The following is a 26,947-nucleotide window of genomic DNA, read 5'->3' as shown; positions in this document are numbered from 1 at the left end:
TAATACTGTAAGCTATCATAATTCTATTTTGAAAGTAGGAGGAGTGGTTTTAAGCTTTTCATAAAAAGGGCTTCTAGGAGAGACCAAACGAGTATGTTCTCAACTTCAAGATCTTGAAATCATATGATTTCCTAGGATTTTAAAAAAAGGTATAGAAATCTGTGTCAACTATTTCCTTGTAGGATGTAACAACTCCATCTATTTTCACCTGTAGGAAAAAGTAAGAGACTATAATATCATGTTTAGTGACTCCCAGAATGATTTAGGTCCTTCTCCTCTATTTGTCCTCAACACTTTTTGCATAACTTGTTAAAGAAAAAATAGGACCGCTGTGATAGGTATAGGGACCACTGCAATTGGGGTCTTGCAGTGGAGGAGAGAGATTGGGCTCAACTCTAAATATAACATGGGCAAGCAGGAATTTATAGCCAAGGGGCAGTGTGGGGTATCAGTGGATGGAAAAATAGTAACATTGGAAAATACTGGGGTAAGACAGATTCTGGTTAAACTGACCTAACAGGATTCTTGTTAAAGACAGGCCAGGGTGATCAGACATCACCTGGGGGGTGGTGGAAGATAAGAACCTGATCATATATTGAGAATGATCAGGCATCAAGGATAATCAGACATTGAGGATAGAGGGTTCTGGGTAAAATGACTTAGCTAGGTTCTTTTGCTAAAATGGGATTTTACAAGGAAGTGCACAGATGGGCTTAGGAGAAGGTTCAGAAGCCTGACTAAAGTTTGGCTAAACAAACACTCTTTGTCATGGCAATGATAAAAGTCAAATTTGGAGATAATACCTGAAAACAAATATAAAAAATAAGGTCCTTACCTAATCTCATACTCTCTCTAGTAGCTATTCTTAAAAATAAGAAGTCTAAGTCTAGTTTTATAAAGAAAATTAATTCCCAAATTGCATGTCAGTCCTAACAGCAGAAACTCAGGATTTTAATTTCTTGCTATCAAATGCAAGTTGCTTTCCTTCTACAATTAGCAAAGTAGTTCCAGAAAAATGAAAGCTATTTAAAAAATGATTGTTATAAAGGAGATTCAAACAAGCTACTCTATGGCTTGTTACCTTATTTGTAAAAAGACCACGAGCTCATGCATGTTATATAGAACTAAAGGCAAGCTAAACTATGTTAAAGATCTCTAGTTATTTCACCTGGCTTTCAGCTGAGATAGACAGTCTACGAAATTCCACCTGAAAAATAAATGGCTCGAATTAAACTCAGGATAGGAAATAATTGATCTCAACAAAGTCTGATTCCAAAAGAATATTCTTAAACATAGCAATATCCCAGCGAATCTCCCAAGTAGTATCTTACCTGCTTTATCTCACTTTTTAACTGCATGATCCCAGTTCGTTCTGTTTTGGTTGCTCCAACAGCACCAATCTCATGGATAGAAATAGCAGGACTGACATTCGAATCAGTGGGACGAACTATATAGCATGAGAGATTAAAGAGAAACAGAGAGGATAATCAAATACAATTTTTTCTCTACCATGTTAAAAGACTTAGATGTATGTCCTTATTTTTTAACTTAATTTTAAAAACTAATTATAACCTTGCTATTTAAAGGGTGGTCCATGGACCAGCAACATCTGTACCACCTAGGAGTTTGTTAGCAGAATCTCAGGTCCCACTCCAGACCTACAGTCAGAATCTGCATTTTAGCAAGATCCCCAGCTTGAGGAGTACTGCATTATACCTTTTTTTTGCCACTCTAAGATCTGACATCCATCCATCTGACCTTATATATCAATTTATCCTAAGCCTGAAAGTTGAGCATGAGAGATAACCCCTTTTCATTTGCTCTGCTGCTTTAGGTATGTGACACCAAATACTGCCTAAACCACAAATGCAGGTGGAAGATTAGTTTGTGATGGACTTCTAGATACATTTAAATCTAAAGTTGAAAATATACATTAGATGTACTGTAAGCAGCTACACATATACACATATACACACATATACAACACTGCAAGTGCTACTGAATTACTGGCAATTAGAATACAAGACAGTTTCAGAAGATATGGGTTGCTAGTTGTCCTAAAGTAGAGACTTAAGGTAATGTAAGGGAATGAATAAAAAACTTAAAAACAAAACATGATAGTAAGCAATCCACTTAGTTCATATATCATTTAAAGAAAAAAAATGAGACACATAGTAGTTTCCTAATATTGTTTCAGAAGACAGCTTTGCTTTTAACTGTTTTATATATTGGGGTTCTATTTATTTGTGGTAGAAGGTTTCTCTGATGAAAGAAAAAACATTTTAAAACCAATAAGGCACTTAAACCAAACAATCAGAAATGGAAATTCAGTTAATCTTACCACTTCGTTCCACTCCAAACTCCTTGCCACTGAGAATGTGATGTAGGAGATTCTTCATGGCTGAAGGACTGAGATTCATCAGGCCCTCTGTGGCTTCCTCAGCTAGTCAGCAGAAACATTAGAACAGAAGGACTTCTAATTTGCCTGCCATTCCCTCCCTATTTTTTCTCTATTTCCTTACTTACTTAGAATTTCTGAGTCACTCGATTAAGAGGATAGAATTATAAAATAAATTGCTAGTACCATACTGCTTAGATATTCATACTGCAATAAATTCTTAATTATTTAAGGACTGACTATCCAGTTTGTAGATTAGCCAGGTCATTGATTTCTTCTTCACTGCCCTCCTCTACACCATTAGGGTACTCAGTAGAATCTTTATTTGAAAGTGGTAAGAATAAAAGAACAATGGAATTAGAGGCCATTTAGAAAAGGCAATGAATGTATGTATGCAGATGGACTTGAATACTTAAAACTTCTCAGTCTAGAAATATAGAGACTTAAAGGAGAATAGATATGAATCCATGAAATTATGAAGAATATTGAGAGGGTAACTTGAACTTGTTCATCAACATCAGACACTTATTAAGAATTTACTACAGGTAGGTCATCATTTTAAGTAATGTTACTATAAACAGGTATGACATGGTATCTGACCTTGAGAGGCTGACCATCTATTTGAGAGAGATGGGATATGTAAACAAGATAAGCAACAAGAAACCATTCCATATACTATATGTGAAATGAGAGGTATATACAATAAGTGCTTTTGAAATCAGAGGAGACATCATTCTTCAAGGATGGGGATTGATAAATAGTGGGAAGTACTGTTGAAGTAGTAGGTAGAAGCCAGACTGTTGAGGGTATTGAATATCAGACCCAGGGATTTTTTACTTTATCCTATAGGGAATAAAGAGCCATGGTTTTGATGAATCCATAGGAAAGCAAGATCCATAACAGAAAAAGTGAAGAACGTTCACTCATTGAGGTTTATTAATGATCAATCACACTCTCTCATAAAACATCCCTTGATATCACAACTAGAGAATACTATATAATACGTTTATCTATAACACTGTGCTGAACTGGAAATCATTTGAAATCAGAAAGACTTGAACTTAAATTCCACTATTTACTAGCTTGATGATACTTTGGGCAAGTTACTTAACCTCTCTGAGGTTATTGGTAAACGTGGGACAATAATGCCTTCTTCAGAATTGTTGTAAGGATTCAATGAGACAATGTATGTAAATATAAAGCAAAAAGTACAGTGTCCAGCATATGGTAGGTATAAAATAATTGTTAGCTCTCTTCCTTCAAATGGTTATTTAAATATAAATTATTTCATTTGTTTGATTTAGGTCTGACTGAAACCAATACATTTAGCTTCTTGTTAAAAGCTCAATTAAAAGCCTTTTGGGAAAATTTAACTGAAAGAATGGCTAAAAATTGAGTTTTACAACTGTGATTTTATTTTTCTATGCCACCCCTATCTGTATTATTTGCCGTTCTTGTTGAAATCAAATATACCGATGAAAAAAAAGAGTCATGCCATAGGGGTCCTTTCTTCCCCTTCACACTTTCATATATTTCTGCTCTACAGCTTCCATAGGCCCCAACTATTTTTCAAACTAAAACTTTTATCTTGCCAAATACACCTACAGTTAATTTAAGAGAGAGTCTTGTCAAATAAACATTAATAAAATAGTCTTCCTTTATTCAATCATGATGTTGACTAGACAGAATACTGACACTACGATCCACTAATATAATGACTCAATGTTGGTATCCAGAAGCTCCACTGCCTAAATCTGAACCCAACCTGGTTTGTCACACTCAAGTACTCTCCAGAGCACTCGAAGAGTTAGGAGAAATGAAGTTAGCTAAGAATAATCAGTTAAGTGTAATTTGGAGTGCAGAGACCCCAAGAAGTGGCATTTTAAAGTTGCATAACTAATATACAAATGGGTCATCATATCAGCCCCTTGACTTGTATAAGTAGTCACTAACATGAGAACAAGATTGCCATATGCAGCCTCTGAACTATGAATAAAAATGTTTTAGCTTTCTTTCTTTCCTGATCCAAAACTCCATAGACTTACATTAAAAGTAAATTCCGTCTCGAATAGTTACTGAATTGAGTACCTGAGCATCGAAGGGAGTGGGCTAGTTCTGTTGCCATAACTTGTATGATCAGGCCAATTCGAAGTCGAAACATTTCAGCAAAGAGGCCAGGCTGGGTTCGCATATACATGGCCAGATATACCATTATTTCCTGCACACAGAATGAATATAGACAAAAATTACAGCCCAGGTTTCATAATGCCTATTTAGTCATCTTTGGAAATTGCCAGATGAATTGAAAACAAACTTTAAAATATCAATCACTAGATTAAGCTTTATAATTCTGCTCACCTGTGTAAGGATTGAAATGCTCATGTCCCCTTCACTGGCTTCATCTATCAGCTGAGTAAGTGCCTCATAGGGCAGAGGTCTAAGAAAGAAGACAGTGAAGACAGACAAAATTCTACAACCACTTAAACCTAAATATGTTGCAAAAATAAAAAAAGCTATTCCCAAGTTAAATCATTTCTTCAACATTTCATCATTAACAGTAGCATTCTGGTACTTTCAGTCTTCAAAGCTCATTCATTGCCTCCTCAAACCACCGTAGCCCATATCAACTCCGAAGAGCTCTGCTCTCTCCTCTCTAAACCTGGATTGAATAATCCTTCAAAATTTTACTTAAAACTCACCCTATGATGTCCTTCTAGACTAGTCTTTCATGGTTAGTTCTTGACAGGTAATTATTATGGCTACAAAGTAATAAACTAATTTTAAGCTGTGCCTTTTTATGGATACATAATATTTGTACATATTTATGGGGTACATGTGATATATTGTTACATGCATAGAATATGTAATGATCAAGTCAGGGTATTTAGGGTATACATCACCTTGAGTATTTATCGAGGTGTTGGGAACATTTCAAGTCCTTTCTTCTAGCTACTTAGAAATATACAATACATTGTTGTTAACTATAGTCCTATTCTGCTATCAAATGTAAGAACTTATTCCTTCTAATTGTATGCTTGTACCCATTAAACAACCTTTCTTCATCTCCTCCCTACATAATGGAATACTATTTAGCCATAAAAAGCTGTGCCTTTTGGAAACCATTTTATTACTTTACAATCACATCTTAGAGAGTTGTATTGATTTTCTATAGTTTCATCAGTTCACATACACACACTCATACACAGCTATACATACATCCTCCCACGCTTCTGACTCTTCTGTTGACACAAATCACTCTGGGGGCACGGACTGTGCCATCTTTTGTATTACCTGCAGTGTCACAAAATTGATCTGATTTGTGATGAAAGGCTGTTTGCCAGGAGCAAAGTTTTATGGGTTGAATTGTGTCCGCCAGAATTCTTATGTCGAAATCCTAACCCTTAGTATTTTGGAATGTGACCTTATGTGAAGATAGGGTATTTACAGAGGTAATTAAGTTAAAGTGAAGTCATTAGAGTGGGACCTAATTCTATATGACCGGTGTCCTTATAAAGATGGAAAATTTAGACACACAGACATGCATAGAAAGAATATGAAGAGACACAGGGAGAAGATAGCCATTTACACGTCAAAGACAGAGGCCTAGAACAAAGTCCCTTCCAACCTTCAGAAGGGACCAACCCTGTTGACACCCTGATTTGGACTTCTAGCTTCCAAAACTGTGAGACAATAAATTTTTGTTGTTTAAACCACCCAGTCTATGCTACTTTGTTATGGCAGCCCAAGCAAACTCACACACAAGGTTAGGACTATTTTTCTGAAAGTATAACTGGGACTTTACACATTGAACCTATGATGCATGGTTCTATGATATGTCTCTCTGAGCCTTCGTACAGGAGTTTGAACTGGATCTTAGGGGTAACAGAAATCATGGACATAAACCAGGAAGGAGGCGGTATGCAGACATCAGCAAAGGTATCCCTGCTTACTTCTTTCTCATTTCTTTCTGATTAAGCTCTCTATCTAGAACATGTTTTGTTTACAAAATAAGCTTTTTACTACACTGGCTACAGATGTAGAACTGGCAGGCAGGATAGGAATACCTTGTTTTAAATTACTCCTTAGTAGAAAAACAGATTTTTTTTTTTTTTTGCTCACTTATGAATGCAGTTAGAATCCCTCTAAAAATATTTCTTGGAAATACAGCATGTTTGCAGATTTAAATTTTGGCACTGGCCTGACATGAGATTAAACAGATTTACTGTGGATGAGTTTTACTGGCATGGCTAGTGGCAAAAGGAAGACTAATGCATAAGAATTAAACTTTACATCCCAGCCTGTCACTTGACTCTCCCTCCCCTCCAGCCCAAGCTTATCCTAGGGCTGTGGTCTTCAACCTCTGGGCTGTGGACCAGTACTGGTCTGTGGCCTGTTAGGAACTGGGCCGCACAGCAGGAGGTGAGTGGCGGGCCAGTCAACGAAGCTTCATCTGCATTTACAGCCATTTCCCATCATTTGCATCACTGCATAAGCTTCACCTCCTGTAAGATCAGCAGGGGATTAGATTCTCATAGAAGCATGAATCCTACTGTAAATTGTGCATGTGAGGGATCTGGGTTGAACTTTCCTTATGAAAATCTAATGCCTGATGATCTGAGGTGGAGCTGAGGTGGTGATGCTAGTGCTGGGGAGCAGCTGCAAATACAGATTATCATTAGCAGAGAGGTTTGACTGCACAATAAATGTAATGCACCTGAATCATCCCGAAACCATCCCCTCCCCTGCCATTTGTGGAAAAAGTGTCTTCCATGAAACCAGTCCCTGGTGCCAAAAAGGTTGGGGACCGCTGTCTTAGAGAACTGTTTTCAACTGTATGCTGTGGCAGACCTGAGACAATGGCAAGCTGATTACAGTTTTCTGGAAGGGGGGCTACCTCACTATGCTCTGTAAGTACCCATTTTTCTCCTTTGACTATGACTCCACCTACTTTATTCCTTCTTGAACAGCATGGGGTTTCATCATTAGCCCTGTGCTCCAGCCAGATACTTTCTTCCACCTCCTCTTTCCAGAGTATGGCTGACATCTTGTGGGTGCTAATTTCAGGTGCCCTATTTGTTTTGTTTTTTGAATGGGAGGTTTGGCAAAACCCAATAAGTAAAAAAAGTTTGAGCACTACTCCCTATGAGTTTTTTTCTTTCACTCACTCACACCCTGTCATTACCAATATTCTCCCACTAAGTGTTTCTGATAGAAGTGCACACATCTAGGACTTTGTCATCCATCAACAGATTAGGGCAAGAGAATTGTGGTAAGTCCACACAGCTTCCTAAAGGATCAGAAAAAATTGATCAAACCCAACCATACTCACGCAGAGATAGTCTTTTCTCGAGGTTCTGGAGGGAGCCCAACTGTCAAATGTTTCTGGTGGGAAAGAAGGTCTGTGCAGGCCTAAGAAGAGATAGCATAACATTATCTTTTCCATAACACCTCAGGTTTACACAAACATTTCTCTTTTTAGCCCAGAAATCTTTGTTCCCCCCTTAACTTAATGACATGCCAAACTCTCTTCCTCAGGAAATATTAAATACTATGAAGATCAGAAAAGAAGGATTTCTTTCTAGGAAGGAACAATGAGATCTTTTCATTTCCAAGGAGGTAGGAAGGTTTTTGTTTGTTTGGTTTTTGTCTTTCTTTTAAAAAATTTTAAAAATCTTTTATTTTTTTGATACATATAGTTGTACACATTTATGGGGTACATATGATATTTTGATAGAAGCACATAATGTGTAATGATCAAATATGGGTAACTGACATATCCATCACCTCAAACATTTATCATTTCTTTATGTTGGGAACATTCTAAATCTACTCTTCTAGTTATTTTGAAATACATAATAAATTATTATTAACTATAGTTGCCCTATTATGTTACTAAACACTAGATCTTATTCTTTCTATCTAACTATGCTTTTGTAGTACCCATTAACCAACCTCTCTTTATTCCCTGTCCTCCATACCCTTCTCAGCCTCCAGTATCTACCATTCTACTCTCTATCTACATGAGATCAACTTTTTTAGTTTCCACATATGAGTGAGAATATACGACATTTGTCTTTCTGTGCCTGGCTTATTTCACTTAACATAATGTCCTCCAGTTCCATCCATGTTGTTGTAAGTGACAAGATTTCGTTCTTTTTTTATGGCTGAATAGTATTTCAGTATGTATATGTACCTCATTTTCTTTATCCATTCATACATTGATGGACCCTTAGGTTGATTCCATATCTTGGTAATTATGAATAGTACTGCAGTCAACAGGGGAGTGCAGATGGCTCTTCCATATGCTGATTTCATTTCTTTTGGATATATACCCAGCAGTGGGATTGCTGGATCATATGGTAGTTCTATTTTTAATTTTTTGAGGACCTTCCATACTGTTTTCCATAATAGTTGTACTAATTTACATTCTTACCAACAGTGTACAATCATTCCTCTTTCTAGGAGGTGGGAACTTTTAGCCCAATACAAATTCTTATAGTTTATGATACCTCTATAAGTCTACAATTCTTATGGTCTAGTACTGTATATTTGTCCTTCACAAACAAAAAGCTAATTGAATATCAGAAACTTTATGTAGTCAAGACAACATCTCAAATGATTAGAGGTTGTGGCTGCCTTAAAAAACAATTAGAAAAACCAATTTTTAAAAAGCACCCCCATTTAAATTTGGCATAAATTCAAGTAGCATTTATAGTACCTCATCGAGTGCTTCTACTTTCTTCCTTAAGATCCCAGAGATGTATCGGATCAGGCCCCAGTGACGAATTTCTCCAACTTTGCCATATAGTTCAGTAAGAAGCTCTCTGACTGTAGCACCCCCTTCATCATACAATTCAGTGTCCCAGTCAGGTCCTCTAGAATTTTAAAGACAATACTACATTAGTTATAAGCAAACCCTCTGGCAACAATCTTTTCTTTTAGTGTTATAATGTTATAGTGTTATACCTGTTTTTGACAGATATCCCTGATTTTAAGAATCTAATGCGATTTACTAAGAGTCCTTATAAAACCATGGTTAACAGTCAGCCTTGAAAACCAAACACCTAGAAAAGAATAAGTGTTAGTTTCAGCTTTACTTTGACAAAATTGTATTTTTTTACCCTCTTCATGGGCTTCAACATAGCTGACATTAAAGACAAAGATTTAATGTACTGAAAGTTTAGAAAGTATGCTATACTTTGTGAACTAATGAAGAAATAATAAGGCTATATGTTTATTTTTAAAAGATACACACACACACACACACACACACACGCACACATACACTATTGTTGTGGAAATTATAACACAAGTCAACTATGAAATGCCATAAAAGATATACAAAGTTATATGAAATTGGGAATTTAATATATGATAAAGGTGTATTATTTATTAAATAATATTAAAACAATCAAGTAGCTATCTGGAAAGAAAGTTGAATCCATGTCTCACACTGTATACCATAATTCCAAATGTATCAAAGATCTAAATGTAAAGGTACTAGGAAAGATACGGGAGAACTATTTTATAACTTTGGAGGCAAGAGGACTTTTAAACTATGAAACATACACCAGAAAACATAAAAGGCTGATACATTTATACACATAAACAACAAAAAAATTCTTACTGTAAGCAAAGGACAAATTACAAACTGGGAAAAATACTTGCAATTTATAGGCCAATTTCCTTTATATAGAGAGAACTCCAACAAATAGATAAGAAAATAAAAAACAACCAAAGAAAACCTAGCAAAACAAACACTGATGGCTTTTAAACAGAAGAAAAGGTACTCAACATCACTCATGATAAGAAAAATTTAAATTAGCACTACACCAAGATAACATCTTTAATCTACCAGGTTGTCAAAAGTCCCAAAATTTGTTAACACTAATGAGGCTTTGGGAAAACAAAAACCCTCAATATGTTGTGGGTGGGATTGAAAATAGGGATAATTTTTCTGGAGGGCTGTTAATATTAAAATATTGGAAAATAGCCTGGCAGTTCTTAAAATAGTTAAACATAGAGTTACCCTAAGATCCAGCATTTCCACTCCTAGTTATATGCCGAACAGAAATGAAAACATATGTCGATATTAACTTGTACACGAATGCTTATACCAGTATTATTCATAATAGCCAAAAAGTAGAAACAACTCAAATGTGCATCAACTGATGAATGGATAAATAAAATGTGGTATAGACATACAGATAATAACATTTGGCAATGAAAAAAATGAAGTACTGATACATGCTACAATTTGGATGACCCCTGAAGATATTATGCTAAATGAAAGAAGCCTGTCACAAAGGATAACATATTACAGGACTCCATTTATACAAAATGCTCCAAATAAGCAAATCTATAGAGACAGAAAGTAAATTAGTGGTTGCCTAGGGCTGGAGGGATAGGAGGATTGTGGGTTGATGGATAAAAGGAGTAGGGTTTCTTTTCAGGGTAATGAAAATGTTCTAAAATGGATAGTGGTGAAGGATGCACAAGACTGTGAATGTATTAAAAGCCATTGAATTGTATACTTAAAAAACTATTTTTTGATCTATCAATTCCATTTCTGGTTTACGTGTAGGATAAATTCCTTGACACGTGTGAAATGATGTATTTGTTATATGTTATTTGCCATAGCATTGTTTGTGATAGTGAATTCTGGAAACAACCCAAATGTCCATCAATAAGAGACTTGTTAAATAATCATATATCAAATAATGAAATGCTATACAACTATGAAGAAAATATGAAATAGACCCAGATTGTGGCAGATTGTATTTTCCAAAATGGCTGCAACAATTTTCCATCCAACATGTTCTTCTTACAATGTGACTCCATACTCATTCTGTCAAGAGGTGAGGTTTGTTCCTTTCCCTTGAACCCAGGCATGCTTGAAACTAAGGCAAAAGTGATGCTACATGATTTCTGTGGCTAGGCCATACAAAGCAATACAGCTTCCACCTGGTCCTTTCTTGGGATCCTTATTCTTATAACCTAGTTATGCAGTGAGGAAGTAGAGAGACACATGAGGAGGTCATTTGTAGGTGTTCCAGCTGTAGGTAACCCCAGCTAAGGTTCTAACCAACAGCCAGTATCAACCCCCAGACATATGAATGAGCAAGCCTTGTAATGACTCCAGCCCCAGACACTGTCTGACCAAACAGAATGAGAGACCTTAGGTGAGAACTGCCTAGGCAGTTCTGAGCCCAGGCAAGCCCCAGAACTGTGAAAGCTAGTTTTAAAGTTTTTTGTTATTTTAAGCCACTCAGTTTCTGGGTGATTTCTCATGAAGCAATAGATAAATTGGAATATATATGTACCAGTCTCCAAGATATATAGTTTAAATGAAAAAAAGCAAGGTATAGAGCAGCATATATACTATGCTACCATTTGGGTAAATAGGGGTAAAAGTATTCAAATATATGTCTGTATTTACCTACATATGCATAAAATGTCCCTGGGAGGATGCACAAACACGCACACACACAAAGCATTGACTTCCCATGAAGAGGGGAACTGGGTATCTGGGGAAGAGATGTGGGAGAAAGACATTTTACTCTTTTACTGTATATCTTTTTGTACTTCAAAATTTTTGAGCCATGAGAATATATTGTCTATTCAATATATTAAATTTAAAAACATGAAATACAAAATGCTATAGAAAGAGTCATCAATGGATGCAAAAATCAGTGAGTAAAAGTTTGAAGAGTAACAGTGCCTCCTGATATGACACATGGAGAAGAACTCAGCATCTCTTCAGCGGTATTCCTGCAAAAAATGTATAGCCTGAATTTAATCATGAGGCAATATCAGATAAACCAAAATTGAGGGCCATTCTGCAAAATAATTGGCCTATATTCTTCAAAAATATTTATCACATGAAAAAAATTTTTTTTTTTTTTTTTTGAGACAGAGTCTCACTCTGTTGCCCGGGCTAGAGTGAGTGCCGTGGCGTCAGTCTAGCTCACAGCAACCTCAAACTCCTGGGCTTAAGCGATCCTACTGCCTCAGCCTCCCGAGTAGCTGGGACTACAGGCATGCGCCACCATGCCCGGCTAATTTTTTTGTATATATATATTTTAGTTGTCCATATAATGTCTTTCTATTTTTAGTAGAGACGGGGTCTCACTCTTGCTCAGGCTGGTCTCGAACTCCTGACCTCGAGCGATCCACCCGCCTCGGCCTCCCAGAGTGCTAGGATTACAGGCGTGAGCCACCGCGCCCGGCGACATGAAAAATTAAGACTTAAGAACTGTTCCAGATAAATGGAGACTCCCTCAAGATTCTGAAATGCATGATATCAGATGTTCTTTTGCTTCTAGAAAGACACTATTGAGCCAACTGACAAATCTTAATAAGGTCTATGGATAGATAATAGTATTGGTTTAATGTTAATTTTCTGATTTTGGCAACTCTACTATGATTATGTAAGAGAGTTCCTAGTTTTAGTAAATACACACTGAAGTATTTAGGGGTAGATGGGGATCATGTCTGCCACTTACTCTCAAATGGTTCAGGAAAAAATAATATATGTATGTGATCAAGTATGAATGACGAGAGAGAGAGAGAGAGAGAGAGAGAGATATTAAAGCTTAGTGGAAACATCTAAGGGAAATGGGTGAGGGATATTCAGAATTTTTTCTACACTATCCTTACAACTTTTCTCTAAGTCTGAAAGTGTCAAAATAAATTTTAAAAATATTAAAAAGTTCTATGAATCTCAGAATCAGGAAAGATTTTTATTATTAGAGATCAGAGAAAGCTTCATGAAGGTGACAGATCACCTAGGCCTACACAGATAGAGAGACTTGGAACAAATAGAAATGCAGTGTAGTGAAGGAAAGTATTCTAGGCAGAGGAAAAAGCACAAATCAAGGTATGAAGGTAGACATCTACAGGCTGTGTTTTGGGTATGATGAGTAGACTGTTTTAGTGAGAGCATTCACATTGTGAGGAGGTAGCAATGGTAGATAAAGGTTGATAGTCAGACCACAGAGGATGTAGATTTGATCAACAACTCCCTATAGTAGTGGTGATGCTATAGGGAGAGGCAGAGGACAAGGAGGAATTGATGATGATGCAATTTCAGTCTGGGTGACTTGAAGGAATGATGATACCATGAATAGGGTCAGAAAAGACAGAAGTAGTAGGTTTCTGGTAAAGAAAATGAATTTGATTTTAGACATGTTCAATAGGAAGACATATATAAAAATAAATTCCAAGCAGATTAAAAACCCAAAAATTTTTCAAAAATTGTTGAAGGTATTTAAAATATTTTTAAATTCTGGGAGGGAAGAAGGTCCCCTATACATGACAAGAAACCCAGAAGTCAAAAAGGAAAAGATCAATAGATTTGGCTATATTAAAAACTAAACTTTTACATAGAGAAAGGTATATAAACAAAGTTAGAAAGCAAATTCTTTGGACAAAATATCTGCAACATACATAACAAAAGGGTAATATCTAATATCAATAAGAAAAATATAAATAAGCCCATAGAGAAATAAACCAAGGTTATGAACAAACAATTCACAGAAGGAATACTCATCAGTAAACATAGGAAATTAAACCTCCCATTCTTCTACTCTTAAGTGCATGGGGGTATTAGACAGAATTTCAAGTGTATTAAAAGCCACAAAGCACATCATACACAATCTACTCCAGTGGTTTGATATCACCTGGAGTACTATGAGGTCATTAAATATTAAATATCTGATTTTGAATCAAAAATTTAGTTTATTATATCTCAAACAAGAAACAGTACAATTAATCAAAGTAAGTGCCTAAACTATCTACAGTTTTGCCATCTTAATGGTAACTTGTTTATGCCAGCAGCAAAGCCTGGAGAGCAAGTGTCAATGAAATCAGAAAAGGTGTTTTCCACAGCTTGTTAAGAATTGAATATTTTTCCTTGCAAGAAGTGGTCCAAAGTCTGGAAGAAGTGGTAGTCAGTTGATGCAAGGTCTGGTGAATATGGTGGATGACAGAGAGTTTCCAAGTCCAGCCTCTGTAGTTTGAGCAGCATTGTGTGACATGTAGTTGAGCGTTGTCTTGCAAGAGGATTGGCCTGTTTCTATTGACCAATCTCAGGTGCTTAATCACAAGCACCCTCATCATTTTGTCCAGTTGGTTGCAGTAGACATCTGCTGTAATGGATTGACTAGGTTTCATGAAGCTGTAGTGGATAATACCAGCGCTGGACCACCAAACACACACCATTAATTTTTTTTTGACGAATATTTGGTTTTGGACTGTGTTTTGGCACTTCATCTTTATCCAACCATTGTGCTGAATGCTTGCAATTGTCAAAAAGAATCCATTTTTCATCACATGTAACAATACGGTGTAGAAACGGTTTGCCTTTATGTCGTGACAGCAAAGAAAGGCAAGCTTTGAGATGATTTCTCTTCTGATGTTTGTTTAATTCATGTGGTACCCATCTATCCAGCTTCTTTACCTTGCCCATTTGTTTCAAATACACATCCTTCCCAAACACTTTGTTGATATTTCGAGCTGTCTGTGCTGCACTGGTTCTATGATGGAACTCATATTCAAAACAAGTATTTTTGGCTTATTCAGGATTTCACAAAAATTGCTTTAAAAAATTTTTGAAATCACAAGCCAAAATGTGTGTTGAAAGAATGAGGATGTACCTTCACAATAAAAAACAAACAAACAGACAAGAAATGTCAAAGTGAAATGTCAGAAATCTCAACTGTCAGACCTAAGGAAATCGGACATTCCATACTTAATAACCTAATAGTTTTGGAGAGATTGCAGGGTTCACTCAGATGTCATGGTGAAGTTAGAATTAGATGAAGAAAAGTCATATGTTAGGAGCAGAAGAGGGCAGTCAACCATGGACTATCTGAATTGGTGGGAAAGTATGAGGTTTTTGTATATAAATTCCTTCGTTTGCCCATCTCAAACTATTCCTCTGAATCTTTAATTTCCAGTCAGGCTACAGTCATTCTGTCCTTATCCCTTACCTCCTTTCACCTTCTTTATCTTTTCATTACCTTGCATTTAGTGTTGTGCTTATCCTATAATAAGTACTCAACAGATACTTGTTGAATAAAGTGTCCTACTCCAAAAGAAGAAAGAAACAAAGGTAGCAAAATTATAAGCCCCATGTCTTTTTTATTTTTCATTATTATTTTTATTAAGTAGGTAATTTATGCTTTTTTACAATGGTGAAAGGATCTTTATTTACTTTTTTATTTTTTAATTTTTATATATTTTTAAATTTTTAAAAATTGACATAACATTGTATATTTTTATCATCTACAACATGATGTTTTGAGTACATATACATTGTAGAATGGTTAAATATAGCTAATTAACAAATGTCTCACAGTTATTTTGTGGTACGAGAACATAACATCCACTCTCTTTACATTTTTCAAGATAACACTATATGATCAACTATAGTCACCTTGCTGTATAATAGATCTCTCAAAATTTATTCCTATCTAACTGTAATTATGTATCCTTTTACCAATATCTCCCTATTCCCTCTTCCTACCTAACTACCCAAGCCTCTAGTAACCGAGATTCTACTATCTACTTCTATGTGACCAACTTTTTTAGATTCCACATGTAAGTGAGATCATGTGGTATTTGTCTTTCTGTGCCTGGCTTATTTTATTTAACATAATATCCTCCAGGTTCATCCATGTTGTCGCAAATGGCAGGATTTCATTCTTTTTATGGTGGAATATAATGTATTAATAATATTAATATAATTTATTAATATTAATAAACATACCATTTTCTTTATCCATTCATCCACTAATGGACACTTAGGTTGATTTTATATCTTGGCTACTGTGAACAATGCTATGAAAAATATGGGAGTGCAGATATCTATTCAAGATACTGATTTCAATTCCTTTGGATATATACCCAGCAGTGGAATTGCTGGATTGTATGGTAGTTCTATTTTTAATTTTTTGAGGAAATTTCATACTGTTTTCCATAATAGTTGTACTAATTTACATTCCCACCAATAGTGTATAAAAGTTCCCTTTTCTCCACATCTCCAGCACTTGTTATCTTTTGTCCTTTTGATAATGGCCATTCTAACTGGGGTGAGATGACATCTCACTGTGGTTTTGATTTGCACTTCCCTAATGATTAGTGATGTTGACTATTTTTTCATATGTTTTTGGCCACTTGTATGTCTTCTTTTGAGAAATGTCTATTCGGATCTTTTGCTCGGTTTTAAAACGAGTTACTAGGGTTTCTTTGCTATTGAGCTGTTTGAATTCCTTATGTATTTTGAATATTAACGCCTTGTCGGATGTACAGTTTGTAAATATTTTCTCCCATTCTGTAGGTTGTCTTTTTGCTCTGTTGACTGTTTCCTTTGCTGTGCTTTTTAGTTGGATATAATCCCATTTGTCTATTTTTGCTTTTGTTGCCTGTGTTTTTGAGATGTTAGCCAAAATATCCATGCCTAGACCATCATGATGAAGCATTTCCCCTTCCAGTTTTCTTCTAGTAGTTTCATAGTTTGGGGTCTTACATTTAAGTCTTTAATTCACTTTGAGTTAATTTTTGTATAAGGTTAGAGATAAGGGTCTCATTTCATTCTCTTGTGTGGGTATCCAGTTTTCTCAACACTGTCTATTAAAGAGACTATGCTTTCCCCATTGTGTGTTTTTGGTACCTTTGTAAAAAATCACTTAGCTATAAATGTGTGGATTTATTTCTTGGCTCTCTATTCTATTCCATTGGTTTATGTGTCTGTTTTTATGCCAGTACCATGCTGTTTTGGTTATATAGCTTTGTATTAATCATATACTTTTAGGCCAGGTAGTGTGATGCCTCCAGATTTGTTCTTTTTGATCAATATTGTTTGCACTATTCAGGGTCTTTTGTGGTTCAATATGAATCTTGGGATTGTTTTTTCTATTTCTGTGAAGAATGTCATTGGAATTTTGGTAGGGATTACATTGACTCTGTAGATTGCTTTAGGTAGTAAAGACATTTTAGCAATATTAATTCTTCTAATCCATGAACATAAGCTGTCTTTACATTTAATTGTCTTCAATTTCCTTCATCAATGTTTTATTGTTTTCATTATAGAGGTATGTCAACTTGATTAAATTTATTCTTAGGTATTTTTATAGCTATTATAAATGGGATTGTTTTCTTGATTTCTTTTTCAGATGACTCACTATTAGCATTAGAACTGCTGCTGATTTTGTATGTTGGTTTTATAACCTGCAACTTTTCTGAATTCATTTATTAGTTCTAACAACTTTTAGTGGAGTGTTTAGGGATATATATACATATATATATATATATATATATATATATATATATATATAAAAGACCATGTTGTCAGCAAACTGGGACAATTTAATTCCCTCTTTTCAAATTTGGGCACCTTTTATTACTTTCTCTTGCCTAATTTCTCTGGCTAGGACTTCCAGTACTATGTTGAATGGAGTGGTCAAAGTGGGCATACTTGTTTCAGATTTTAGATAAAAAGCTTTCAACTTTTCTCTGTTCAGTATGATGTTAGCTGTGGGTTGGTTGCATGTGGCTTTTATTGTTTTCAGGTACATTTCTTCTATATCTAATTTGTTGAGAGTTTTTTTTATCATGAAGTGATGTTGGATTTTGTCAAATGCTTTTTTTTGCATCTACTGAAATTATCATATGGTTTTTGTCCTTCATTCTGTTAAATGTGATATATCACATTTATTGATTTGCATATGTTGAACCATCCTTGCATCCCTTGGGATGAATCTTGTTTGACACTTAATGTGCTGTTGTATTTGGTTTGCTAGTATCTTGTTGAGGATTCTTGCACCTATGTTCATCAGGATATTGGCCTTTAGTTTTCTTTTCTTTGTTGTTGTGTCGTTGTCTGGTTTTGGTATCAGGGTAATGCTGACCTCAATTTGGAAGAATTCCTTCCTTTTTAATTTTTTGGAACAGTTTAAAAGGAATTGGTACTAGTTCTTCTTTAAATGCTTGGTAGAATTTAGCAGCAAGGCCATCAGGTCCTGGGCTTTTCTTTGATGGGAGACTTTTTATTATTGAGTCAGCCTCCTTATTCATTATTGGTCTGCTCAGATTTTCTATTTCTTCATAGTTTGATCTTGGTAGGTTGTATGTGTCCAGGAATTTTTCCATTTCTTCTAGGTTTTCCAACTTGTTGGCATATAATCATTCATAATAGTCCCTAATGATCTTTTGTATTTCTATGGTATCAGTTATAGTATTTCCTCTTTCATTTCTGATTTTATTTATTTGGTCTTCTTTGTTCTTCGTCTAGCCAAAACTTTGTCAATTTTGTTTATCTTTTCAAAAAACCAACTCCTTGGCTGAGCATGGTGGCTCATGCCTGTAATCCCAGCAGTCTGGGAGGCCGAGGCAGGATGATGGCTTGGGGTTGGCAGCTTGAGACCTGCCTGAGCAAGAGTGAGACCCTATCTCTACAAAAAAATAGAAAAATTAGCAGGGTATGGTGGCACATGCCTGTAGTCTAAACTACTTGGGAGGCTGAGGCAGGAGGATCACTTGAGCCCAAGAATTTGAGGTTGCAGTGAGCTATAATGATGTTACTGCACTCTAGCCATGGCAACAGAGTAAGACTCTGTTTCAAAAACTAAAACAAATAAACAACAACCCCCCCCCAACTCCTTGTTTTGATGATCTTTTGTATCTTTTTTTTTTTTTTACTTTCTATTTAATTTATTTCCACACTGATCTTTGTTATTTCTTTCCTTCCTCTAATTTTGAGTTTAGCTTGTTCTTGTTTTTCTAGTCCCTTTAGGTACAACCTTAGGTTGTTTATTTGAGATCTTTCTACTTTTTTGATGTAGGCATTTATTACTATAAACATTACCCTTACAACTGCTTTTACTGTATCCCATAGGTTTTGGTATGTTTGTTTCCTCTTCAGTTTTCTGAAGAAATTTTGTAATTTCCCCCTTAAATTCAACAATGATCCATTGGTTATTTAGGAGCATGTTGTTCAATTTCCATATATTTGTGAAGTTTCTGAGGTTTTCCCTGTTATTGAGTTCTACCACTCTGGTCAGAAAAAATATTTGGTATGATTTTGATCTTAAATTTATTAAGACTTGTTTTGTGGCCTAATATATAATCTATCCTGAAGAATGTTCCATGGGAAGTTGAGAAGAATGTGTGTGTATTCTATAGCTGTTGGATGGAATGTTCTGCAAATATCAGTTAGATCCATTTGGTTTAGTGTACACTTTAAATCCAATGTTTCTGTGTTGATTTTCTGTCTGGATGATCTGTCCATTGCTGAAAGTGGGTTGTTGAAGGTTTAGATCTATTAATGTTTGCTTTATATATTTAGGTCCTCTGATGTGGGATGCATATATGTTGACAATTGTTACATCTGCTTGCTGAATTGACCACTTTATCATTATAAAATAACCTTTTTTGTCAGTTTTTATAGTTTTTGACTTAAAGTCTATTTTATCTGATATAAAATAGCTACTCCTGCTCTCTTTGGGGTTCCATCTGCATAAAATATATTTTTTCATCCCATCACTTTTAGTCTATGTGTGAACTTAGAGGTAAAGTGAGTTTTTCGTAGCAGCATATAGTTGGCTCTTGTTTTTTTAATCCATTCAGCTACTCTATGCCTTTTGATTGGAGAATTTAATCCATTTACATTCAAGATCATTATTGATAGGTAAGGGCTTACTACTGCCATTTAAAAAATTGTTTTCTAGTTCTTTTGTATACCTTTCTTTCTCTTTTCCTGTCTTCCTTTGTAGTTAAGTGATTTTCCTTAGTAGTATATTTTGATTCCTTGCTTTTTGTTTTTAATGTATTTATTATATGCTTTTGCTTTTTGATTATCAGGAGGTTTACAAAACACATTTTATAGTTATAAAAGGATATTTTAAACTTACAACAATGTAACTGTGATTGCAATAAGAAAGAAAAGAGAAAAAATACCCCTCTCTTTAACTCCACTCACCCAACATTTAAAATTTTTTTTTTATTTTTTTTTATTTTTTTTTTGAGACAGAGTATCGCTCTTTCGCCCTGGCTAGAGTGCCATGGCGTCAGCCTAGCTCACAGAAACCTCAAACTCCTGGGTTCAAGCAATCCTTCTGCCTCAGCCTTCCAAGTAGCTGGGACTACAGGCATGCACCACCATGCCCGGCTAATTTTTTTCTATATATATTTTTAGCTGTCCAGCTAATTTATTTCTATTTTTAGTAGAGACGGGGTCTCGCTCTTGTTCAGGCTGGTCTTGAACTCCTGACCTCCAGTGATCCTCCCGCTTCAGCCTCCCAGAGTGCTAAGATTACAGGCGTGAGCCACCGCACCCGGCCCCATTTAAAATTTTTGATGCCACATTTTTATACTGGATATCCCTTAACAGACTATTGTAGCTATCATTATTATTATTTTGTTTTATAGTTCAAAATATTAAGGGGGTACAAATGTTTTTGGTTACATGGATTGCTTTTGTAATGTTTGAGTAATGGCTATAGGTGTGCCCATCACCCAAATAGTGTTCATTGTACCCATTAGGTAGGTTTTTCCCTTCCCCTCCTGCCCCATCCCCCCTGCTTGATTTCCACTGAGTTTTACTTCTCTCTGTGCACATGTGTGCTCATTGGTTAGGTCCAATTTAATAACGAGTACTTGCAGTGTTTGTTTTCTTGAGATACTTCACTTAGGAGAATGGTCTCTAGTTCCATCCAAATTGTTGCAAGGCATTGATTGATTCTTTTTTATGGCTGAGTAGTACTCTATGGTATACATATACCACATTTTATTAATCCACTCATGAATTGATGGGCACTTTGGTTGATTCCACATCTTTGCAATTGTGAACTGTGCTGCAATAAACATTCAAACGCAGGGGTCTTTTTGATAGAAAGACTTCTTTTCCTTGGGGTAGATAGCTAGTAGTGGGATTGCTGGATTGAATGGTAGGTCTACTTTTAGTTCTTTGAGAAATCTCCATATTGTTTTCCACAGAGGTTGTAATAATTTGCAGTCCCACCAACAGTGTATCAGCGTTCCTTTCTCTCTGCATCCACACCAGCATTTGTTGTTTTTGGACTTTAATTGTTTTCTTTTAACCTTCATACCAAAGATATAAGCAATTACATGCCACCATTACATTAATAGAGTATTCAGAATTTGACTATGTACTTACATTTATCAGTGAGTTATATACTTTCAGATGTTTTTGTGTTTCTCATTAATGTCTTTTGTTTTGAATAACTCATTTTAGTATTTAGACAGGTCTGGTGGTGATGAATTTCCTCAGCTTTTGTTTGTCTGGAAAAGTCTTTATCGCTCCATTTCTAAAGAACAGATTTGGTGGGTATAGTAGTCTTGGTTGGCAGTTTATTTCCTTCGACACCTTGAGTACATCATCCTAATCTCTCCTAGCCTGTAAGTTTTCTGCTGAGAAGTGTGCTGTTAGCCTTATTGGGACTCCCTTACATGTTATTTGCTTCTTTTTTCTCACTGCTTTCAGGACCCTCTCTTTGCCTTTGATCCTTGACATTTTGATTATAATATGTTATGGAGTAGTCTTATTTGGATTGAATCTGACTGGAGACCTTTGACCTTCCTGTACTTGGATATTTATATCTTTCTCCGGGTTTGAAAAGTTTTCTGTTATTATTTCTTTAAGTAAGTTTTCTACCAATCATTCTCTCTCTACTCCCTCTTGAACAGCAATGACCATCCAGAAGTGAAGAAGGGCAAGGGAATTCACTGAGGAAGAGGAAAAGGTGGAGAGAAGTTGCATGTCTAGGTGATATCCCTCAGCATCACTACAGGGAATGTTTGCGTTAGTGAGCTTTGAAGGGCAGCAGTGGTTTGGGGTATTCATGGCTCGGGTCTTATCTATTATTAGCAGATATGGGGTGGGGTTTTATGGAATATAAAAAGCAGGCAGGCCTTAAATGGCTAAAAATTTATTTGGGTTATTTTTAAAACAATTGGATTACAAAATTTTACTCTGGTGCTGAAGGGCTTTTCCGCTAACAGGAAGACCCATGTCTTTTTCACTTACTCATTAAATAGCATAATTTGATGGAACCAGTGTGGGCTTTAGAGTCAGAGAGACCAAGGTTTTTAATCTTGTCTCTTTCCCTAGTTGTGTGACCCTGAGAAAGTTGTACAACCTCTCTGAGCTGGTTTTCCCATCTTTAAAAAAATGTAGGTACCAACTACTTCATAGAAAAAGTGTAAGGATTAAATAAAGAAGTTCATTCATTTGTCCAACCTATACTGAGGACACACTATAAGGCAAGCAGTGGGTCATATTCTGAGGCTAGAAAGAAAAATAAAACATACTCAATGATCTTGAGGAGCTTAGTCTAGTGGGGTGAGATATATACAAAAAAATAAGTTTGTAAGTGCATTATAGAGGGATACATAAGGAGCATGGGGTAGGGAAGGGAAAGGTTTCACAAAGATTACTTCTTGGAGGATATGTTATGAGCTGAGTTTTATTGGATGAGTACAACTCAGCCTGGTGAAGAAGAGGAGACAGAGAGTTCCATGCAGAGATAATAACATGAACAAAGGCACAGAAATGAGAAACAGCCTAACGTTGGTGGAAAAATGCGAGTACTTTAGTGTTTCTGGAATATCAATTTCAGGTCAGAAAATGGTGAAATAGGAGTCTAGAGGGTAGTCAGGAACTTTATCTTGGAGGTTCTTAAATGACATATTAAGGATCTCAAACTTTTTCCTCTGCTTAAGGGAAGCAAATTGAAAAATTTTAAATAGGGAAGAGACTTGTTAAGATAAGCACATTAAAATATTATTTTATAGACTTAGAAGACCAAGATTTGGCAGCCTCTAATGAAATAATGGATCTAGGTAATGACCACTGATGGCTGCTAAAATCATTAGGAGAAAAGCTAATGAGGAACTTAATTAAAAATGGCTAGATCAGGCTAGTAATGCCTGATCGATCTTAACATGACAAAAAGAGCAATAACCAGGCATGATGTGCCTCCAGATGTGATATAATAGGAAGTACAGAGCACCACATATGAAGTTGTCTTGCCTAAAAAAATTGAACCTGGATCTATCAAGCCTATAGATCTTACTACCAATTTTTAGGTAATACAAAGGAGAGAGGTACATGTTAAACAACATCATGAGGATATAACATGCAAAATGTAGAATGTGGAAAACTCTATAGGACAAAAAAGACTAGGCTGCCCCCTTCCTAGTCTTTTGTCTAGAAGGAACAGGTTTTTTTCCTTGGGGCTTTTGTTGTCTATGCACATTGGTGTTTTTTAGGTTGCTGGCTTCTCCAGGACTCAATATAGGACGTATGAGGCAAAAAAAAAAAAAAAATCCAAACCTAGCAACCTCATCACCACGTTGGTCCTTGGATCCTGAGATCCTTAGCTTTTTATGATAGAATTGTTCAAACTTAAACAAAAATAAAGAGAATAGTATAATGAATGCTTATGGAGTCATCACCCTGCCTGAACAGTTATTAACACGTGGCTAATATTGTTACATCTATATTCTCACTCTCTCTTTCCCCTGGATTATTTTGAAGACGATATCAGATATTATTTTATTCCTAAATATTTCAGTATTATCTGTAAAAGATAAGCAATCTCTTAAAACATAACTGCAATGAGACTTCTGGTTCTGGACAAGATAAAGTAGATGCATTTCTAAATAGATGATAAATACAGGAGAACATTTATAAAACAATCATAATAAAGCTCTGAAAGGTAGAGAGAAGACAGATAAAGAATTTAATAGAGTCTGATTCCATTTTTGATGTTTGACTGCTGATAGCTTTCCAGTCCCACCACTCCCCTTTCCCTTTGCCTCTACATCTGGGAAGGTGATAAGACAGTCCAAGTGCTCCTTCCTTTGGTGCCAGTCAGAACTCTCACCCCCTAATCATAATAAAACCTTAAATCCAGTCTTCTTTCCCTGTTCTCTCAAGCTTTTTGAGGAGCAACTTGAGAATCTTCTCTGTTCTCCCTAGAAAGCCTCATTATGTGAGTAATAAACATTCCACATCTTCTTGGTATGTGTATGGAATCATCAGTCTCAATATCCAAACCAAATTTAGGGGAAGGGGGTCCATCTTGCCTCTTCATGGTGACCATAACATGAAAAAGGAGGAAGAACAAAATATTGTTGTGTGGGGGCATGAGGGGCAGGAAAGAAAAGTTCAATTTAGACATATTGAATTTGAGGTACCTAGATAAAAAGTCACTAGCAGGGTACTTGACACTTAGCAAGCACTAAAAAATGTTGGTTTCTTTTTGCTACAAGCCTCTACAGTCTTCCTTCTTTTGAGTTAAGAATTTATCTATAGGTTTTACCAAATAATGGAGGCTTTATAATAACCATAATAATGATAATAATACTTATCAGTTATTAATTACCTATTATGTGCCAGGCATTGTATTAGAGAATTTACAGATATTATATAGTGGTTAATCTTTACAATAACTCTATGAGGTAGGTATAATCCACATTTTATAAATAAAGACAACTGAGGTTTTGAAGTAACATAATGGGTAGGCTGCTAAACTATATTCAAATCCAGATCAATGAAACTCCAAAACTATACTGTATTACTATGCTATACTTTCTTATATATGAATTAAACTAGATTGATAATATCCATCACTTACTTCATAGTATACAGCATGTAGAGGATATCAGCTTGTTCCTGTAAGCTTGAGGTCTCCTTCAACTGCAAAGCCAGTGCTTTGAAGTCCACCTCCCCAAACTGATCTCTAGGAAGATGTATTTCCACATGAACAGAGGGAACCTTTAGTTTGAGAAACGATAAAGAGAAATCAAGTCCGCAAGTGTACAACTTAAATAATGCCCTAGAAATGAGTTATCTTTTTACCTATAAACATTTCCATATGAACTTTCTAAATGTTGATGAAAAGAAAAGCATAAATAATAAAACCTTCAAGACATATGATACAGCAATCTAATTTTCTTAAAGCTTGACTAGAAAAACTTGCCCACTTTAAAGGTGAACTGAAAAGGACATGTATCTTCACCAGAATAGCATTTTGCCTACCACTAGTTACTAACAGGTACCCTAATAACTAGTTCTATTATTTTCCATAAAGATGGCAGTTTTGCAAAAAGCTGATATAAACATCTCAAGTGCAGGTTTACCTGCTCCTCCTGTTGGGGATGAGGTGAGTCAAGTAAGTTGAATGAAGGCCGGGAAGCCTGTAATAACTTCATAGGAAGATACATGTGAACATCTGCAAGAGGTTGACATTTATGGGAAAGGTTAGATAATTAGGAGACTAATAAAAATGCACAGTTGACCTCAACAATGAGGTCACATATGAGTCAGTCTTTATAGAACAGGAATGAGAAATTTCTCTTTTCTTGGTAATATCAAAGAAAATAAATATGAATATTAGATAATTTAAAGACTATCCAATTAATCAATAAATATATTTTGAATTGAATTTCTAGAATTGTAGCACTAGCTGGACATATAATATATTAAAGGTACTAATGTAATCAATACCACAATGGTGCTATCACTGACACTTTGACAGAAGACCACATATAACAGAAAGAACCCAGTTATGTTTTAACTTTCCTAGGAAAATATCTGGCTGTTAGTGGTTGGATTTCCCTGAGAATAGATGAATGGATGATCCTATCTAGGGGATCAAAAAAAATGTAGTGGCTGACCAACTTTGAGATATTCCTAAGATTTTTTTTACTTACAGTCCATTGTTGAAATACTTACCATAACCTCTAAGGAGATACTCTCTTATCATTTTCACCATTTTATAGACACAGAAAGAGACATGGAGCTCAAATAACTGTTTGAGCAAGTAAGTAGCAGAGCTGTGAATTAAGCTTAAGTTTCCTGATTCATAATTGAGAAGTATAACTTAATAAAGTTCATCTTTTCATATAAGTCCTTCTCAAGGAAGCATACTCAAAGGGCATACTAAGCTTTACCCCGTTACAATGTTAAATGGCACCCCAGTGTCCATGTTTAATATCTTTGGTTAGTAATGGTCAATAAAGTTTTAGACAACAAGAGCATGCATCTCAATCATTCTCATCATCTGTAAAATGTTAAATTCAGGTCTTCTAGGTATGGTCAAGGAGCCATTCTCTCCCTTCACATCCAGCTACCATAGGGCCATTGAACACTCTTAGGAACCACGACTACTGGCAATGTGTGGTAGAAAATATCCTCTATTGTAAATACAACTGAAGGAGGGTAGTGGTCATGGAGAAGAGAATGGCAAAGTTGTTAAGAATGAATACTGTATTTGACAAACACAAGTCTACATGGCTGGAACAACTGACTGCAAAATTTACAGCTGGCTTAAGGGACCCAAATGTAGCTTACTTAAGGGAGACTATCTCCCTTCTCCATTACATGGGTATCTTGTAAATAGTTTTTGCAAAGCATTCTCTTTAAACAAAATTACTTCCACAGAAGTAATTTTTCCAAAGGAAAAGCCCTTCCTACCAATTTTAACTATATGTTAAAATTGAATATGCTCCATGTGTCTTGTT

General features: G+C 35.6%; 1 protein-coding gene across 5 annotated transcripts in view; it reads right to left on the bottom strand.

The window, feature by feature from the left end:
- Positions 1 to 26,947, bottom strand: part of PHKA1 (phosphorylase kinase regulatory subunit alpha 1) — a 142,243-nt gene that overhangs the window by 26,165 nt on the left and 89,131 nt on the right. For 3 of the 5 annotated variants that reach the window (XM_069464047.1, XM_069464048.1, XM_069464050.1), the window contains 9 exons: positions 25,565 to 25,656; positions 25,060 to 25,199; positions 9,117 to 9,273; positions 7,728 to 7,807; positions 4,757 to 4,835; positions 4,487 to 4,616; positions 2,342 to 2,443; positions 1,332 to 1,447; positions 1,169 to 1,207 (listed from right to left, as the gene is read on the bottom strand). In XM_069464047.1, the coding sequence (XP_069320148.1) occupies positions 1,169 to 1,207; positions 1,332 to 1,447; positions 2,342 to 2,443; positions 4,487 to 4,616; positions 4,757 to 4,835; positions 7,728 to 7,807; positions 9,117 to 9,273; positions 25,060 to 25,199; positions 25,565 to 25,656 (935 nt within the window). The remainder of the gene's footprint in view (positions 1 to 1,168; positions 1,208 to 1,331; positions 1,448 to 2,341; positions 2,444 to 4,486; positions 4,617 to 4,756; positions 4,836 to 7,727; positions 7,808 to 9,116; positions 9,274 to 25,059; positions 25,200 to 25,564; positions 25,657 to 26,947) is intronic. The other 2 variants (XM_069464049.1, XM_069464051.1) reach the window with 1 other exon arrangement.

The sequence above is a fragment of the Eulemur rufifrons genome, chromosome 30, assembly GCF_041146395.1.
Source record: "Eulemur rufifrons isolate Redbay chromosome 30, OSU_ERuf_1, whole genome shotgun sequence".
Classification (NCBI taxonomy): Eukaryota; Metazoa; Chordata; class Mammalia; order Primates; family Lemuridae; genus Eulemur; species Eulemur rufifrons.
This window is presented reverse-complemented; position numbering and strand designations above follow the sequence as displayed.